Here is a 19748-nt window from a genome sequence, read left to right on the forward strand (position 1 = left end):
TGACCAATTCGACAAAATGTATCACAATGATCCAAAATGCAAAACTGGTAGAGTAAAAGGTTGAATGATTAACTTGAATGATACACTTGAATGATTGAATGACTTGAATGACTTGAATTTTTTTTCTCATTTGGACAGGACAAATGTACTCGCATAGTAAGGTGGAAAGGAAGAGAATAAATAGCATGGGGGGTCATTTGCCAGAACCTAAGCCAATGGTTGTGTGCCACAAAATGTCCACACAAAAAAACACAAAAAAGTCCATAATCCTTCTAACACCACACTGATTATATTGGATTAATCTGCACAAATGAGCATTAGGTCAGCATGACACCTTTGATTGGTTTTGGCAGCCTTTTGACCATACGGTAAGTACTGCAGCTTTGAAGGGAGATTATCTGCAGAAAACCCCTTGTGGTCCAGTGGTCAAACGAGGCTGGATCCTTCTAATTATAAAAATTTAATGCCAGCCTAAAACTTTCACGAGTCATTTAAAGGAAGCGTGGAAGGTGATATTCAGTGCATTGACAGATTATATTCCTGGCAGAACCTACAATTTTTGTAGGAACTTTGAGCTTTGAGCTGTTTACAGCAAATGTGCTGTTCACAAAATCGACTTTGAGGCTCATTGCATTTAAAAGCCATCTGAAACCAACACATTAATGGTCTTTGCTCAACTCATTTTAGTTGAACTATTTAATTATAGGTCTAAAATTGCTTCTGAAATGTGTCACAGCAAGTACAACTACTCTGTATGAACGGACATTATCCTTAGTATAAATGTGCAGAGCCACTTTGCTTTGAAGAAGAGAAACAAGCGTCTGTGGGATGGTATGAATGCCCCATAACTAGCCTACAAGCCAATTGTCTGTGCAAACACCAAACAAGTATCACCTCACCTGATCTTATCTCATCTGATTTTATCACAACAAACTTGTAAGTAGGCTACAAGACTTGTACCTTGTTTACTTTTGATCAGCACAGACCTGTTAACAGGATGGAGTTGGTTGTAAAATGATGATTAGATAAGGATAGAGTCACAGTGTAATGGTTAGAGAGTTGAACTATAGATCACAGGGTTGCAGATTCAATCCCCATCCTTACCAATCCCTTCCTCCGTTTATGGCTGAAGTGCCTTTGAGCAAGACACCTGTCTAAACAAATGCTCCAGGGACTGTAACCAATACCCTGCAATATTGGTTTGAGTTAACTCTGACAGCAAGTTTCACAGACCTGTGAATATGTCATGTTAGCGTTGACCATGTTTTACACAAATGTGAATAGGTCTTATGTCTGAGTTGACTTTATCATTATCTAATATGTGATCTTCACACCACAGACATGTGAGTATGTCATGCTGGAGTTGTTTGTTTGACATACCAGTGAAAATCTCATGTTGGCATTTACCATGTTTCAGACCAGTGAGTACTGTATGTCATGTTCGCCTTGTTTGATTGACAGACCTATGAGATGTGGTGTTACATTCAACCATGTTTCAGAGTCGACTTAAACATTATAGGAGAATAGGTCATGTTGGAGTTGACTCCTTCACAGACCTGTGAATAGGTCATGTTGGAGTTGACTTTAACAGACCTTCACAGAACCTATGTTGTAATCTTACTGCCACCAAAATTGTAATGGCTATGTCTTAATCTTTTACTTAATAATGTCGGTAATAAGCAATGTATTTTATGATGTACAGTAGTTGAGTATTGTCAGCAAATAGTGAATAGGCCCGTCGGCGACCCCATCTTCACTAAGAGGCTACCTTTACAATATGTGATCTTCACACCACAGACATGTGAGTATGTCATGCTGGAGTTGACTTTAACAGACCTGGGAGTATGTCATGTTGGAGTTGACAGTGTTGAACTGAGGCAGGCGTCTACTGAGCGTGCTCCCACTGGTGTAGCTGGAGAAGCTCATGGCGTCCATGTTATCGTGCCCTCCGCCGCCCGGCGACCCTGAATGCTCCCGCAGGAAGTGCCGCTCCATCTGCTCGTGGTGCTTCTTCTGGATCTTCAGGCAGTGCTTCAAAATAAGAGAAAAATGCATAGTGCTTCAAATTAAGAGTCAAAGGCACAGGCATGGTGCTTACCTGTAAAAGCAATAGCAGAGAAACTGGAACATAAGAGAACGCTCAGAGACGAAACTTGCCCGTTATCGCCAACTAGCTGTAGTACCACCACAGACAACTGAAAAATGAATGGGTTTCAATGGAGCTGCCTAATAATAATATTTGCTGCCTATTGCCAAATTTGATCTTTTCATGAATATTTAAGTAATAAACTAATATTTAGTAGTATGGCCAAAGTACAGTCCGTTTAGCAATAGCAGCTAAAAATGTCAAAATTCATAGAGAAGACCCCCTTTTCATGTATGAAAAGTGCATTTTCCCAGTCATAACGAATACTTAAAATTTGATGATGTTGGTAAGTACAGTATGTGAAAAAATCTAACACTAAACTACTAAAAAACTCACACAGAGCACCTTTAAGTTCAAGGCCAAAACAAGTTCAACAAATAAATAACCAGCCTTGATGCGTTTCTCTGCCATCTTGAAGGTCCATCATGTCTCACCCACTGCATAGCTGTCCCATGCATAATAAAAACAGACATGCAAGGGCAAGTACAAAACAAATAGCAAAAACCTCTGGACCTTGACACATTTCTTGGTCATCTTGAAGCCCCCCCACCTTTCTCTCTCTATCTCCTACTCCCTCTCCCTCTCTCTCCCGTTCTCTCTCTATGTCACCAGTGATATAATCAGGCTGGTGAAAGTCTCCAATGACGGCAGACTGCTGGGCATTCATGTGGTGCCGTTTATAGTGGATTAGACCGCAGGTTAGTGTATGTGTGTGTGTGTGTGCATGTATGCGTGTTTGCATGCGTGTGTGTGTGTCCGTGCGTGCGTGTGTACTCCCCTTGACATGTTTCTCGACCATACATAACAAGACAGCTGGCAATATAGACACACAAGACAGGATATATGGACATGCAAGGGCAAGGGAAAAGGCAACAAATAGCAAACAAAACAAGTCCCAACCTTGACGCGTTTCTCGGCCATCTTGAAGGCCCGCTCCTTCAGCTTGCCCACCAGTTTGGGGTTGAGGGCGTTCTGCTTGGCGGCGATGGAGTCCAGGTAGCGGACGCAGTCCATGTGGCTCTTGGTGGCCGCCATGTCCAAGGGCGTGTGGTAGTCGTTGTCCAGGCACCACACGTTGGCCCCGAAGGACACCAGGAAGGACAGGCAGGTCAGGTGGCCGTTAGCCGCCGCCAGGTGCATTGGAGTGTTGCCCCAGATGTCACAGCGGTCCGGGTCACCACTGACGATACAAATAGAATAGAATAGAATAGAATAGAATAGAATAGAATGGAATTGAATTGAATAGAACACAATGCAACTTCATTGTCATGAAAGTCATGAACTTCATTGTCATATGGAAGCTCAGGTGATCGTCAGGTGAGGTGAGATCAGTAGCCAGCAGGCTTGTACAAAATTCCGAATTGGATGAATTTGAATTCAAAGTAATGTCATAATACGAACACTAGGTGGTGGTGTTCTATGTACTCTCAATGGGTGGTGTAGCTTAAATTCAAAGAAATTCAAGGTAATGACACCACCTAGTGTTCGTATTATGGTATTACTTTGAATTCAAATTCATCCAATTCGGAATTTCGTACAAGCCTGGTAGCCAGGTGCAAATGTCAGATGTCACAGCGACCCGGGTCACCCCTGGAGAATAGAACAGAATATTATAGAATAGAATAGAGTAGATTAAATTAAATTAAACTCCATGATTTCCTGACACATGGCAGCTCAGGTGACCGTTGGTAGGTTGGTAGGAGGTGCCGAGGAGTGTTGCTCCCTGGTGTCATAACGGCGGGGTCACCCCTGACAATAACAGTTGAATGACATTTGAAGTCTCTCTTCGGGGTTCACACCATGCAAAGTATAAAACTATAAATGGAGTGCTAAAAAGTACTGATAAAGTGCTAATAAATGTTACTATACACACATGCTGTGGGAATTATCCTCATGAGGGGGACAGGCAGGCAGGCAGATAAGACAGACATACAGATGTGGAGGATTGAGGTGAAAAGGGGTCATTGGGAGAGATGCGAATATAATATAATATGAATGTAATGCACTACATACTGTGTCCCAATCTCCCTGTCAAATGGTATGCTGTGAAATGACTTGAAAACATCAGCCTGAGCCATAGACAGGGCTCGGATATTATCTACACACTGCTGCCACCCTGTGGACAAAGACAAAAAACAGCAGTGGTCCACTGTATAGCAATACAAAGTGCAATGATACATGATCATGATTCATGACACATTCCAAAATATTCACAGCTAACTGAACTGCATTGCATAGCTGCAATACATATGTTTTATTTTTTGGAAGCAGTCTAGACATGTGTCTCTTCAAAGTCTGCTACATTGCAGTGCTATCCATTGTCAGGGCTATGAGGTCTCCAAAGGCTGGAAGAGGGTATTGAGGACCCCATCCTGTTAATGCTGTCAGCGCTTTACACTAAAAGCGGTCTGTTGACATACTGTACAGTGTGTGTGTTTGTGTGTGTGTGTGTGTGTGTGTGTGTGTGTGTGTGTGTGTGTGTGTGTGTGTGTGTGTGTGTGTGTGTGTGTGTGTATGCGTTGTGTGTGTGTGCATCTCTCTCTCTCTGTGCGCCTCTCTCTCATGCGCGTGTGCCTCCCCCATTTCCTGCCCCCCCCCCTCTGTCTGTATGTGTGTGTATGTGTGTATGTGTGTGTGCATGTGTGCGTGCGTGCTCGAGTGTGTGTGAATAGCCATTTGTGTGGCTATCGGCTGCACTGTCACCCCGTCACCAGAGGTTGACCCCTGAGCGGAGGCGAGCGGTGCGGAGCCGACCTGGGTCTCCCTCCAAGGTGTTGATCTGTGGCGTGTAACCCAACACAGTCTCACTATCCGGAGCTGTAGCACTGCCAACGCCTCAGGTTACACTAGTCAGTGCAGTCGGCCAAATAACTAACACACACACACATGCAGGCACATGTGCGCACACACACACGCATGCACACACATGCTTGTACACACACACACAGTCACGCACGCACGCACGCACGCATGCTAATACACAGACACATATACACACACACACACACACACACACACATTATTAACTTCGTCACGCATATACGTACAACCACACCACAAACCATACAATAGCAAAACATCTACAGGTCCCAAAAACAATACAGCAACAATCTGCACGACACAACTCACTGTATTACAGATAAACAGCTGATCACTGGACATGCACAGTCACACTGACACACACACTCACACACACACACACACACACACACACACACACACACACACACACACACACACACACACACACACACACACACACACACACACACACAGATCATGAACGCGGCATGCATGTTACATAAAATGAAATGAAATGAAAGTAAAAGGCTCAGAGTTGACTGAAATGATCAGCATATTTACTTTCAATACCATTTGCACAACTTTGGACTGAACTTAGCCACACAATACACACTAGGAAACACCTCATGCCCGTTTTAATTTTAAGAAAGACAATTTCCACCCGAGAAGTATTTGAAAACATGACTTGGTCGACACTACACTACTTTCCATTTTTACTATGTTGCAATCTGATCTAAGCTTGTTGAGGTATTCCTACGGGACCCCAGTTATGGCACGCTGATTCATTATTGATGATCTGGCAAGTAAAACAGTAGAGCAGACACACACACACACACACACACACACACACACACACACACACACACACACACACACACACACACACACACACACACACACACACACACACACACACACACACACACACACACACACACAAACACCTAATGCATTATTCAGAGTCTGACTGAGAGATTTCTCCAAAAACATATTACCTGTTCGGGGTTTTGTATTTGTTTGTGTGTGTCTCCATGTTTGTTTGTTAGTTACTTACTTAGTTTGTGTGTGTGAGAGTTGTTTACGTCTGTGTGTGTGTGAGCTATGGTAACAACAAATGTTTTGCTTTTGTTTTTCAAATGCTTATTCTACCGTGAAATAAATAACCCCCGATCAATATTGAAGTGTTTAACCCCCCCCCCCCCAAAAAAAACAAAAAAACAAAACAGTTGACATCATAAGCACATAGCATCATAATAGTCAGTGCAAGCTGTTATTTTCAATTTGACAATTGCAATGCTGCAAAAATAGAAATCTGAAATTAAACTCAATGACAAGGTGTAAGACAGTCATACAACACTGTCTTGCTCAAATAATCTGTAATGAGGATAATCATTCAAGGCCTCTGGGAAAGTCCTTTTCTCTTTGTGACACGCAACACAGCTGCACACAACAAAATTGCATATATGCCTCATCTATGCAGAGGAGCAGTCAAACATGTGCGCCGACGGATGCTGTTGGACCGGACGGCACCATGCTTGGGCATAAGGGGAAGGCCAAGTGGTGCTCCTAGGGAGGAATGCTCAGGGGTTACCTCAGTCATGGAGGATGGGAAGAGAACTGGTCAATTACTCTCCTTCACCTGAGGTGAACTTCATAACAGTAACATCACCCGGAATGAAGCCAAAAGGAAAAGCCAAGATCGTATTGTCAGGAGGCATAAAAGAGAAGGCCGCCAGGACCGAGGACGATTCAGGTAAAGGAAGGCAACCAACTGGTAGTGTCAGGAATTGCACCAAGCCTTACTTACAGTACCCATGATGTCCCTTTTAAACTTAAAATTTATAAGCTTAAGTGTGTGGTATGAATGGCCTTATGACGCCCTTTTCCAAAAAGAAGACAAAAGACCATGGTGCACTTCAGATGATGAACCAGATGAAGTAAAAAATCGAATGATGTGATGTGTTGATATTGACAGGCAATGAGGAAACTGCTATATTTCTATGAGCTGGAAGTTAGCTGTAACTCAGTCAGACAGATGCAACATGACATGGTAATGATGACATAACATCTCTGAGATGTGGTTTACTGTATGTGGGTGGTTGACGTGACGCCTTGTCAAATGAAACAAATGTCAATGAAAGAAGATGTGGTACATTATGTTTCATATTACTCTTAGATAAGAGGAAACATTTTTGTTAAGATTTATGTAAAGGTTTATATGTCAAATATCCTGCGGTGTGACTGTAACATTAATGAAACCTGGAATATAATATATACCGGTATATAAATTAACCAACAACATTTTGAATAATGTATGAAGCATTTGGCATGATTGCATAAATATTAACTTTATATTAAGATATGTGAATGTGAAAAAACTCAAGACAGTAATATTAACTACAAGTTCAATTTCGTAACACAAATTGCGTCCTGTGGGGTGACATGTATGTCAATGTTTGTGAATGGGCAGCTGCAAGGCCAACTACAAGGGTCTTAAAGACTGGCTCCTAACCAGTCAGTACCTCAGTTATTGGAGAGTGCTGTGGAAGGTTAAGGTAACTATTAACCTCTTAATATGTCTTCATATTGCAATGTTTCTGTCACGCAATGCTTAGGTTCATTTTATGGTTTCCTGTGGTGTGACTGCTCTTATAGAAACATTTTTATAAATGAAAACACATATTAAGATTAAACACAATATCATTATCAAGCTAGCATGAGCTCAGATGTCAGTCATGTATACAAAAGGATTAAAATGGCCATAATGCAGTGAATTTCCTGTGGTGTGACTTAATTTTCCTGCGGTGTGACATGCCTATGCAATGTGTTGATGCAGGACACATTTTCCCAAAAATGGCAAAAAATAAGGCGAAATTCCACGGACCACTAAGTGCTTTATTTTTTTCTATTTTTTTCAAAATTTTTCCATCATTTTTTTCAGGAATTGGATTATTTTTTTTGCGTTACGCCCTTAAACGTCAACCACCCATGTATGGTGGCAAGGAGGACATGCAGGGGCAGTCCTAGGGGCGGGCTGACCGCCCGGGGTGGTACTCCGCCGTGCGGAACCATCAAAATTTTGATGGGACTGCCCAAAAATTATGTAAGCATGTTACCTTGTGCTGCCTAGCTCTAAAACTAGGCACTGGATCTTAAAGTGGACAGCAGGTGTGCACTTATATGACCAAACAGGAAGACAAGCCAGGGTGGTCACTTACGGATGTCAGGAGGAAATCTGGAAATGACCTTGTGACTCCAGTGACCTACCGTATCACAACTGCTCAAGTGCTGAAGTGACAGACAGGCGTTATGGGTGGTAGTAAAACTAGCTCCTCCCATCTTTTCCTTTTGTTTGTGGCCTTGTGAATCAAGGCTAAACGTCAATGATGATCAACAATTTATTCAATATCTCGGGAGACCACAATTCAATTCAATTCAAAGGTCATTATCTCATTTGCAATCAGGATGCTGCCCCCCCCCCAATTTAATTATTTTTAATTAATAATGCTTCAGGGAGGCAGGTAGCAAGGCGATAGGCCATAAGCCACAAGAAAGGACAGGAGGAACTAGTTGAACTTCCACCTGACTTCCGCGAGTCCCAGAGAGACAGACATCAGAGCATCGACCAGCAGCCATGAGCCTGCCCCTCACCTCATCACCAGTGTCACAGACAGAGACAAGCATCTGAGTGACACAGCTGTGCTCTGGCCCAGTGGTTCCCAAAAAGGGGTAGCCCTAGGGGTACCACTATGGGGTTACTTGGGAACACTTCAGGGGGTACGTGGGAAAAGTTACAAATTTGTGGACCAGTCACATGAGGAAGGAGGAAGACATGTAGGGCATGCGTGAGGGGGTACTCATGGCATTTCAATATGCAGAATCCCGTCCTCCACTTGTGCTTGTGGCCTTGCATGTTGCTGACGCCCCGCCTCGGTGGAGAAAACAAAAACAAGTTTCCCCACTGTCAGCCTAGCCACAACAGTTTTTGGGGTCTGTTCTTCATTCACCGTCCCAATTGCAAAGCAGGAAATGACATTAGAATTATGCTTTTGCAAAATATTGAATACATTTTCTGTCGACCGTGATATCATCATGTCACAAGCATCATACTGTACCACTAGCAGGCAAGTGAGCAAGGAAGGATGGAAGTTCACATATTGAAATGCACACATGATAGAATAAAAAAAGGCTTAGGGGGTACGCAAGTTAAAAGGGTTGTAAATCACTGCTCTAGACCCCATGACGACCACCAGCCTTGCCCCAGCCACCAGTGTCACAGACAGAGACATCAGAGCGACCATAACGAGCCAGCCCCCAGCCATTGATCCCCCCCCCCCCCCCCATCACCAGCCATATCCTAGCCATGCCCCAGCCGTGAACCCCCCCCATCACCACCCGTGAACACCCCTATCATGCTCACCCCTATCTCCCCACCATCACCAGCCGCGTCCCAGCCATACCCTTGCTGTGCTCCTGCTGCATCCCAGCCCCCCACCTCATCACCAGTGTCACAGACAGAGACGAGCATCAGAACGTCCATACCGAGCCACATCCCATCCCAGCCATGCCCCAGCCAAACCCTGTGACCTTTCTGTGCAGCGTGTTTTATAGCCTGGGCCTACTCGAGCTGACAGCGCAATGGAAATGTCCGCCACATGCTTTATGATACTGCTGGAGGAAGAACGAGAGCCAGTGGAGAGAGCTTTGAGCAGGGGGAGGAATAATGAGACACAGTGGAGAGAGCTTTGAACTAGGGGAGGCAGGGGACCAAGCAGACTCCCTATCACCCCCCATTGGCACTGAATGGTAAAATTCTACACTTCCTCCCTGTGAAGCTTCACCAAATTTGGCTACCATGGGCCTGGGCATACGGTACTTCATGTGACCGAATGTGTCTGGTTAGCTCTTTGGTTTCAGTTTGGTTTCTCTTTATCTCTTTGGTTTCAGTGAAAGTCAAACATTTCCAGAGATGTTCCTCAAGGTCTGTGTCATGATCATTAAATAATACAACTAGATCACGACAATCAGATCAGGTTTTCAATTGACTTTCACGAAAGGAAAGAGATTGAGAAGCTTAGACAACATGGTCCTCGCTTGGCATCTTTCGTCTCTCTGTCTCTCTTCCCACGAAGGCCCTTTTTAATGAAACATCACAGAAGTCACATTGTTTCTTAGGCAACATTGCAATGTAGTATCCTAATCACATAGTTCCCTGGTGAAATCACCTAGGCCAGAGGAGCAGAATGTAATACAAAAGGAACAGACAGAGTGAAACAGCATATAAAGAAACACAAATAAAAGTGAATATAAAGCAAAGTGTTTGCTACAGAATACAGATTGTAATTATTTCTACAGTTTGTCATTGCCTCTGCCAGTAGATGGGTGGTCGACGTTTAAGGGCGTAACACGATGAAAAAAAAGTTCTTCCAATTCCTGAAAAAAGTGATGGAAAAAATTGGAAAAAAAAAAGAAAAAAGAAAGCATTTAGTGGTCCGTGGAATTTCACCTAATTTTTGCCATTTTAGGGAAAATGTGTCCTGCATCAACACATTGCATAGGCATGTCAAACCGCAGGAAAATGAAGTCACACTACAGGAAATTCACTGACATCTGAGCTCATGTTAACTTGGTAATGATATTGAATTTAATCTTAATATGTGTTTTCATTTATAAAATCCTTTTTTTCCTTCTATAAGAGCAATCACACCACAGGACACCATAAAATGATCCTAAGCATTGTGTGACAGAAACATTGCAATATGAAGACATCAGTGTTTCCCATACATTGAGGAAACTATGGCGGCCCGCCATAGTTTAAATTTGGCCGCCATAGTTTCCGAAAAAGTAAAAAAAAACGTTAAAATCGATTTGAATTACGATTTCCTTCGCATTTTCCTCCTGGAGTAAATACATCCTATAGAGAAAACCACAAGTGCTTGAAAGACAGAGGGATCAAAAGCCTAGTCAAGTTGTTGTAGTTAACTTGGGTTTGGGAGCAATAAAAAAAACCTTCAGAGAAGGGACAGTTGGGATGAGTTTACTAACACTCCCCAGGCTTTGTTTTACAGTTGTAATGAGTTAGGTGACAGGCCTTCATTGACACGGCAGAGGAGACATCGGGCTGCATATAGAAATGAATGTGAATATAGACATAAATGTGTAATATGTTGTTCAGCCCTTTTAATGGGAGGAATTTTGAAAAACTGGCCCTGTGACCAGCACCCCTCATGTAGAATGTGTACGCCTATGTGTGTGTGGGGAAAAGGCATAGCCTACCCTCTTAGACCCTTTTTGTCTATGCGTTAACAATTTCACAGTACTCTTAAATTCTTATCTCTGCTCCTATTTTGTTTTATTATTTTTTTCATTACATAGACCCCTGCATGAGGGACGAATGAAACTGTTGTAAACAGAAATGATTCACTGTACTGCATTTTTTTTAGAGTATAAATGACAATGTACTACTAATATCATGGGTAAAATGTTATGTAGCCTTATTTCTCAAAATGTAAATGGCTGAAATGTAGGCCTGTGTTTTGCCATTTAGTATTTACACTGCGTGAAAACAACCCCCCAACCCCCCACCCCCCAAAAGGCCCGCGTGAAAAGACACCCCCCCCCCCCCCCCCACCCTCCCCCCCCCCACCGGAAAAAATAATCCCGGCTGCCCCCATAGTTTCCAAAATTTCTGTGGGAAACACTGGACATATTAAGAGGTCAACAGTCACCTTAAACTTCCACAGCACTCTCCAATAACTGAGGTACTGACTGGTTAGGAGCCAGTCTTTAAGACCCTTGTAATTGGCCTTGCAGCTGCCCGTTCACAAACATTGACATACATGTCACCCCACAGGACGCAGTTTGTGTTACGAAATTGAACTTGTAGTTAATAGTACTGTCTTGAGTTTTTTCACATTCACATATCTTGATATAAAGTTAATATTTATGCAATCATGCCAAATGCTTCATACATTATTCAAAATGTTGTTAAATATTATATTCCAGGTTTCATTAATGTTACAGTCACACCAAAGGATATTTGACATATAAACCTTTACATAAATCTTAACAAAAATATTTCTTCTCATCTAAGACTAATATGAACATTAGGTACCACATCTTCTTTCATTGACATTTGTTTTTTTAAAGGAAAAAGTAACAGTTTTGTAGGTTTTTAATCAATGTTACGAAAAAACAAGGCGTCACGTCAACCACCCAGATATGTGACATGAAAGAGTGATGTGATGAATTGCAGCGTCCACCAGTACCATACAGAGGCATTGACAGTACAGGTGGGTTAAGCCCCATCCTCAAAGTGAAGAAAGCTACAGTAAGCCACCAAGAATGGATCTCTGTTGTCATGGCAGCTACAACTATCATATTCAAGTACAGTATTTTACAGAATTTGTGGATGTGGATGTTTTTACTCTGAAATGCCTTTGGGTAAAGCAGTACATAATCTTAAAGATATCACAAGAAAAGTCATTGAAGTACTGAAAATAAACAGTATGTTATGCTTTGTTACACACTGGATGTGTTAAGTCAGCATATCTCCTGTAACAGTTAGCTTCTATTATAATCAATGGGACTGGCTAAACCAGACACAGCAGCACAGCCAACATTCTTTGAAAAGGCATTCTTTTCAATGCGTTTTTGACTCAACTGGACATAGCCTTGGTCCAGTCTCAAAGAGACTTGCAGTAGCTATAGCCAGACTTTAAATACATGCTGCACATGTGGGCCATTCTGCATGCATAAATGCACACACACACAAACTCCCATGCACACACACACACACACACACACACACACACACACACACACACACACACACACACACACACACACACACACACACACACACACACACACACACACACACAAAATAACAAAACATATGTAAAAAAGCATCAATATACACCAAACAATCATGTCACACAAAGTCCAATATAAGCACTCATTGCAAATACGTATGCTCAGAAAGACACACACACACACACACACACACACACACGCACACACACACACACACACACACACACACACACACACACACACACACACACACACACACACACACACACACACACACACACACACACACACACACATGCACACGCACACACACACATTGAGACTGAGAGATGAGACAGCTGACGGTGGACCACTTGTGGCCTAATGGTAAACACTACTGCTAAAAGCTTTACTGGGTATATGTAAGAGCTATTTAAACACAAAGCCCATTGAGGTTTACTATATGAAATGCATGTGAAAGTTTGTCTCGCCTTACTGCCTGCCTACATGAATGCACTTACATTTTTTTCTGTTCGCTAAAACCCATTTTTGTAACTTGAGCTGTTTTAACAGGACTCTCCACACACAAATACAACTTCAAACCAAATCAGCTGAACTGTACAGATACATTTCAAAACACTACATGTTGGGTTCAAACTGTAGTGTGGCGAGCCTTGGATACTGCCATCTTGACATCGAGTTGGTATGTTTTTCACATTTTCAGTCAAAAACATAAGCTATCACGTCTATTCCTTCATCAGATGTCCTGTCTCAGTTTCTATTTTAAATGTTCCCATGATTCAGAAATAAATTATTTGCACATTTTCAAGGGGTTGATGGGGTGTGGTTAACGCAAGGATTTAGTAGTATAAGTACAGTAAGCATTAGCAGTAAGTAGTGAAAGTTAAGAGTATATTTGAGCAGCCGTGGCCTAGTAATAGGCTTTAGATCAGAGGGTTGCTGGTTCAAATCCCTCCATTCCACTCCCTATCTCACGTTATTACTGAGGTGCCCTTGAGCACCTAACCCCACACTGCACCAGGGGAACTAATACCATGTACTTAAAAATAGTCATTTTGGATTAGGGCTGCACAATTAATCGAAAAATAATCAAAATCGTGATAAAATAGTGAAATCGAACTCATGATTTTAATCGTGATTTAATCGTGGCAATAGTGACCTACTTTTGAGAGCGTCCTTGAAGCCAGAACACAATGACAGGCTGGTGTTTCATGCTACTGCCTTTACATAATTATTACAATTAATTTTATTTTGGTCATCCGTATGTAATTTATTCTTGGTTATATTTCATCTTGTTATAATTTTCAAAAAAATCAGCAAAAATCAATAATCGTGATTAATAATCGTGATTATGATTTTGACCAAAATAATCGTGATTATGATTTTTTCCATAATCGTGCAGCCCTACTTTGGATAATTGTAGCTTTAACCTTCTGTAACATTTCAAGGCATTTCAAGGATGCAGGTTCATCTCACCATCTGTGTTGGTTTGATTAATGGTCACAGAGAGTTAAAGGATAACTTCTGCCAATTTAGACATGCTGTTGTAATGCTTATTCTACCCTGGACTTGTCAGACAGTACCTGAGATTTTTTTTTCCTTCAGCCTTTTCCGAGATCCTGGTCAATGTAATGGGGACAGGTGTTTGTTTACATTTCAAAAAAACATCTCGATTCATTCCAAATAACATCCAAAAGGTTTTGCAACATTAGCAGACAACAAGCAAACAGCAATACCTTTTGGGATAATATTTTGAGTAGGCCTATGTTAAAAGAAAGTTTTTAATAAAAACAAAATCTGCCACCATTAGAATAACTCAGATCTCCAAAAGGGCTGAGTCGAAAAATGCAGCGTCACCGGGTACTGACAAGTCAAGGGTAGTGTGACCAATACAACAGCATATTGAAATTGGCTGAAGTTATCCTTTAAGTCGCGGCTTAATGGAGTTGGTCTCGTACTCGTAAGTTTGCAGGTTCAAATCTCAAACCAACAGGTGCAATTCAGATGATTTCCCACACCCACATCCATGCCATCTTAGCCCACATTGCTCCAGGGACTGTAACCAACACCCTATACCTAAATAACCACAAGTCACTTAGGATAAAAGCATCTGCTAAGTGCAATGTAGTGACAGATCTTAATTGGCACTGTGCACATAAGCACATCCCATGCAAATGAGTCATACAAAACTCAATGAACACACGGAGACACTGATACCTTGATGACAGATGATGAAGGTGGACTATGCATACTAGACATAAATGTATCTCTCACTACTAGGCCTGTAAAGGTACACTGTATTGTAGGGGTGGGCTATATGACAATATTAAATCGTGAATCGTGATATTGAGTAAAATATCGTCTCGAATCTGCCAAAGTGGAGAAATCGTATAGATCGTCTTGCAGTGAGGATGTTTATTATCAGCATCAGAGTGACGTTTTCTCACTTGTGTTGTTGTCTTCACTTTATTCTTTACATTATTGTATTCCAATTGTACACTTTATGAGTGTATCATCAGTGTGTTAACATTTTTTTGACTGCAAATTACAAATTGCAATTGTTTTTTGTTGTTTTTATTTTTTGGATGGAAGATCGTGATAAAAAATCGAAATCGAGATTTCATGTTAAAAAATCGTGATACAACATTTTTGCCATATCGCCCACCCCTACTGTATTGTATTTGTACCAAACCGAACAGACCTGTACCGAACCAAACAGTACTGCATCGAAAGGTAGAGTGACTGGCTACTCTGTTCATATTTTTATTTTAGGCTGCCACTACATGCAGTGGCTCATACAGAATGCTGAGAGAGAATGCAAGAGAAAACAACGTGTAGAGGCTTGTTCTTTGTGAGACCATGAGAAAAGTACTATTTTCTAGACTGATGAAATCTCCGACCCAAAGTAGCAGTTTGAATGTATTTTCCTTTTGTACTGTACCGAAAACGTACTGAACCGTGACCGCAAAACCGAGGTACATACCGAACCGTGATTTTTGTATACTGCTACACCCCTACTCACTACTATATTTCACTATGTCACTGCCATTTCACACAGACGCACGCACACATGCACGCACGCATGCAAGGACGCACGCACACATGCACGCACGCATGCACGGACGCACGCACGCCCGCACGCACGCACGCACACACACACATTTTATGTAGCCTACCTTATTTACTTCCACATTACAAGTTAAAGGGTCACTGTGCAGGAAATGGTCAAAAAAGGTATTGCAACTATGCTGCTCATTGAAACTGTCGCCAAATTTGATATTTACATGAAAGCTTACTAAGTAATAAACAACTTGGTGGCAAGTATTCATGAAAAAGGTAACATTAGTGAATGGGCAGCATGAATTCTGGAAACAACTAAAAATCTCACACAGTGTCCCTTTAATATCAAAAGGAACCAAATTTGATGAATAATCCGACAACTACTGCAACAAGCAAAAACATCTTGCTATAGGAATGCAGCCTCAGGGATATAGGAAATATCATCTCTTCCAGATGAACATGCTCCCTATAACTGTTGATATGGAGCAGTATTTTTGATTGCTGAAAAATGTGGGAAAAAGCTTGTTGGAACATGCAGCATGAGGTATTAGTGCCGGTGACCTGTTGATATGAACAACTCGTTGAGGCCGTGTTGATATGAACTACCCGTAGAGCCATTATAGTACAATATCACCTCGAAGGGGTTGAGGTTAGGAATAGGATTTGAGGTTAGCCTATATAAAAAGCCTATTGGTAGCTTGTCTGGACAAAGTAGCCTGTATCGACAGAACACCTGAACTCTGTCCTAATCAGCCCATGCCCAGTTTGACCCCTGTTCACATCCAAGTTGAGTCCACCAATGTCCATCCATATTTTTTGAGATTCCACAACAATTCCTTCACCCATTACAAAACAGGCTGAAGCACAGGACGAAAGCCCAACTCCTAACTCCAACTCCCATTGTCATTGTGACACAGCACTTCACAGCACACAAGTGCACGCTGCACACTATGAAATTGTATTTATGCCTCACCCGTGCAAGGTGGCAGCCCCCAAGGGAGCAGTGCAGCGGGACGGTACCATGCTCAGGGTACCTCAGTCATAGAGGAGGATGGGTGAGAGCACTGGTTAATTACTCCTTTCAGCAACGATGCACAGCTGAGGCCATAACGCCTTGGATGGGGTGGGGGAGTTAGCAGCCTGGTGACCTTTTGAGTTAATTAGCAATAGACTATTAAAAACCCACCAGGCAACATCCATCAAGTCATGGATACAGACGCATGTGATTTGGACAGAGCAACAGACAAAAAGTCAGACAGGGAGATGAGGACGGCAATACTGGAACATTTAACCCTATCCAGACCGGGGGGGGGCTAAAAGTGCCCGCACCAACTTTGACATCGTATAACTCCTGAATGACTTAAGCTATGACTACGAAACTTTGTGACTTTTCCTAAAATGAAGTTGGCTTCAGTGTGATACCAAAAGATTAGGTTTATCATTTTTGTTGTTGCCATGGCAACGGTTTTCTGACAGGTACGTCTGACAGAAAATCACTGATCTGAGTCTCATCAGTGTACCCTCCTTATTGCATACTACTTATTGTATAGTTATTCCATTACATTAGCATAACTTTACCAAATATAATATTTGCTAAATTAATTATTATAAAATGTTGCTAATTTATGCTAATTTATGCTAATTTGATGACATCATCAAATACCTACTTTTACCTTTCCCAATGCAAATTTCAACTCAATTTTATTTCTTCTTTTTATTTCTCATTGCTTGTGTGTCTTATGTAGATCATGGCCTGCAAATTTGGTAATAATATATCCTGTTGTTGAGGGCTGAATGCTTGTGGCTATGTTATACGAAACTGAAGCCGCTTTGCCATATCTACGACGTGATTTTGTCACACAATTTTTCATATTTTTTTTACATTTTCATTAGCATCAGAAACCCTTGTCTACATTTGAAGTGGTCTGATGCACATAATAACTACAATTGATGTGCATTACCCAAGTTAGATGGAAAATACATCACAGTGACATTTTGGGCAATAAAACCAGGAAGTGACGTCATAATGACGTCATAATACCCAATAATGACACCAAACTGATGTCAAGCATAGATTTTGGGCTGAAGATCATCTCCTCCAAGTTTGGTGGTCATACGCCATTCGGTTCCTAAGTTATGAGGGGGGTCAAAAGAGCCCCCCCCCCGGTCCCAGGAATGCCAAAAAAGCCCGGTCTGGATAGGGTTAAGGTAAGTGACAACGAATAGATGTATACCATTAATGTCTATGGATGCGCAGCAGTGTTCACAGACAGTGGACAAATGTTGCCATTATATGAGTTCATAGAGGCAAGAAGCAGACGCATGGACACACTCACGACCTATAGTGACATGGTATCCCATCTCTGATTAGTCACTATCCCATCTCGCTTCAGTGGTCAATACAGAAGACAACACAGGAGTGAGGTCACACGCCAACTGGTACACTGTTACACATGTGCCTCCAGGAACTCCTAGTCATTCACAGCTCAGCGGCGTCTGGTGACACTGCTGTGGTTTGTATCGATGAAAACAGACCTTAACAGTTCAATACTGCCGATTGAACATCCAAATAACAGCCATTTTCGACCAACTGTATATTGACATTGACAATACAATGTTCCACTGTGTGGGAATACCACCTGAAAAATGCATTATAAAGCAAGAGTCAATGCATGCGTAGTAGACGACCTAATAGCCTTGAGGAATATAAACACAGAGCAGTGGGCGAAGTTTGTGTTTAGTGCAGCCAATATGAGCGCGAACGAGAGAGTAGTGGGCACCCAGAAAATGTGTTTTACGCACGGACAACTCAACTCAAACATGGGGTTGACGGGTGACAGGCAGATCCGCCAGATACAAAACATACCCCTCGATATACATACAGTATACATACCCTCGGCCTACGATCAGCTTTAGGGCGTCCAGGTTGCCGTGGTAGGCAGCCCATAGCGTCGGCGTCATTCCATCTTCATCCTGCAAGTTGAGCTCCTTCCTTGTGGCCTGGCGCAGCAGGTCCAGGTAGCCGTCCCGGGCTGCGCGGTGGTACTTGTCATTCATGCTGCTCTCCGTGGCACCACCTAGCCTGGCTTATACGTAAACATTTGGCATCACTGTGTGGTAAAAGTCCATAGTTGAAATGGCGACTGTAACACCGTCATTCCGGTAGTAATTCGCCCTTTACGTCGCACTTGACAGGGCGCGAAAGACAGCCGAAACGGGGATAGCGGAGCGAAGCCACTACTCGTTGCCACGGTCACCAGATCTGCCTGTCAAACTAGCAAGGAGTGGCTTCGGGCGATATAACACGCCCACTTCCCCCTTACACATGAAATAGAGAGGTTTTATGATAAGATCACTCCATACTGTGCTTACATTTAATTAACCTGTACAGCAGAAAAAGAACAGAAACTTTAATGACCTCAGTGACCGAATAAAGATGATGACTTATTAAAAAGGTAGACCTTTTAGGATTCACGTTTTTAACCATACTGATATACATTCATAGAAATAAGTAATTAAATGTATAACAATGGAATATGTATTCTAATTATGCCAGAAAGACTGGATAATAACTCCTAGAATATCTGATTATACTATGAGAAACAGGTATGTTGAGCCATGGTGACCTAATGAAAGCAATGAGCCCTTCTCTCCTTCAGTATTGTAGTAGACTACTGTGCTGATAAGACTTGTCTGGCCTAGATAAAATGCACTGACTAGGATAGGGGATTTTATTCATGTGAAATTAAACTCATTTCCTTCAACTGAAACTGTAAAGGAAATGCATGTGTAAGTACCTGGTACTCCCTTGCACAAGGAAAGCCCTTGCATTCCCCCGCCGCTTGGTGTGAGTGTGTGCATTTGTGTACAGGTGTGAAGTGTGTCTGAAGTAAAACAATAAGAGTCTGATAGTCAGCATGTCCAG

At 42.1% G+C, this 19748-nt stretch overlaps 1 protein-coding gene across 1 annotated transcript in view; it reads right to left on the minus strand.

Annotated features, from left to right (window-relative positions):
- ush1gb (Usher syndrome 1Gb (autosomal recessive)) overlaps positions 1 to 18880 on the minus strand; it is a 21825-nt gene extending 2945 nt beyond the window's left edge. Inside the window, exons 1-3 of the mRNA XM_063221154.1 lie at positions 18717 to 18880; positions 3047 to 3326; positions 1837 to 2031 (exon numbers count right to left, since the gene is read on the minus strand). Of these exons, the coding sequence (XP_063077224.1) occupies positions 1837 to 2031; positions 3047 to 3326; positions 18717 to 18880 (639 nt within the window). The remainder of the gene's footprint in view (positions 1 to 1836; positions 2032 to 3046; positions 3327 to 18716) is intronic.
- Between the last annotated feature and the right edge of the window lie 868 nt (positions 18881 to 19748).

The sequence above is a fragment of the Engraulis encrasicolus genome, chromosome 17, assembly GCF_034702125.1.
Source record: "Engraulis encrasicolus isolate BLACKSEA-1 chromosome 17, IST_EnEncr_1.0, whole genome shotgun sequence".
Classification (NCBI taxonomy): Eukaryota; Metazoa; Chordata; class Actinopteri; order Clupeiformes; family Engraulidae; genus Engraulis; species Engraulis encrasicolus.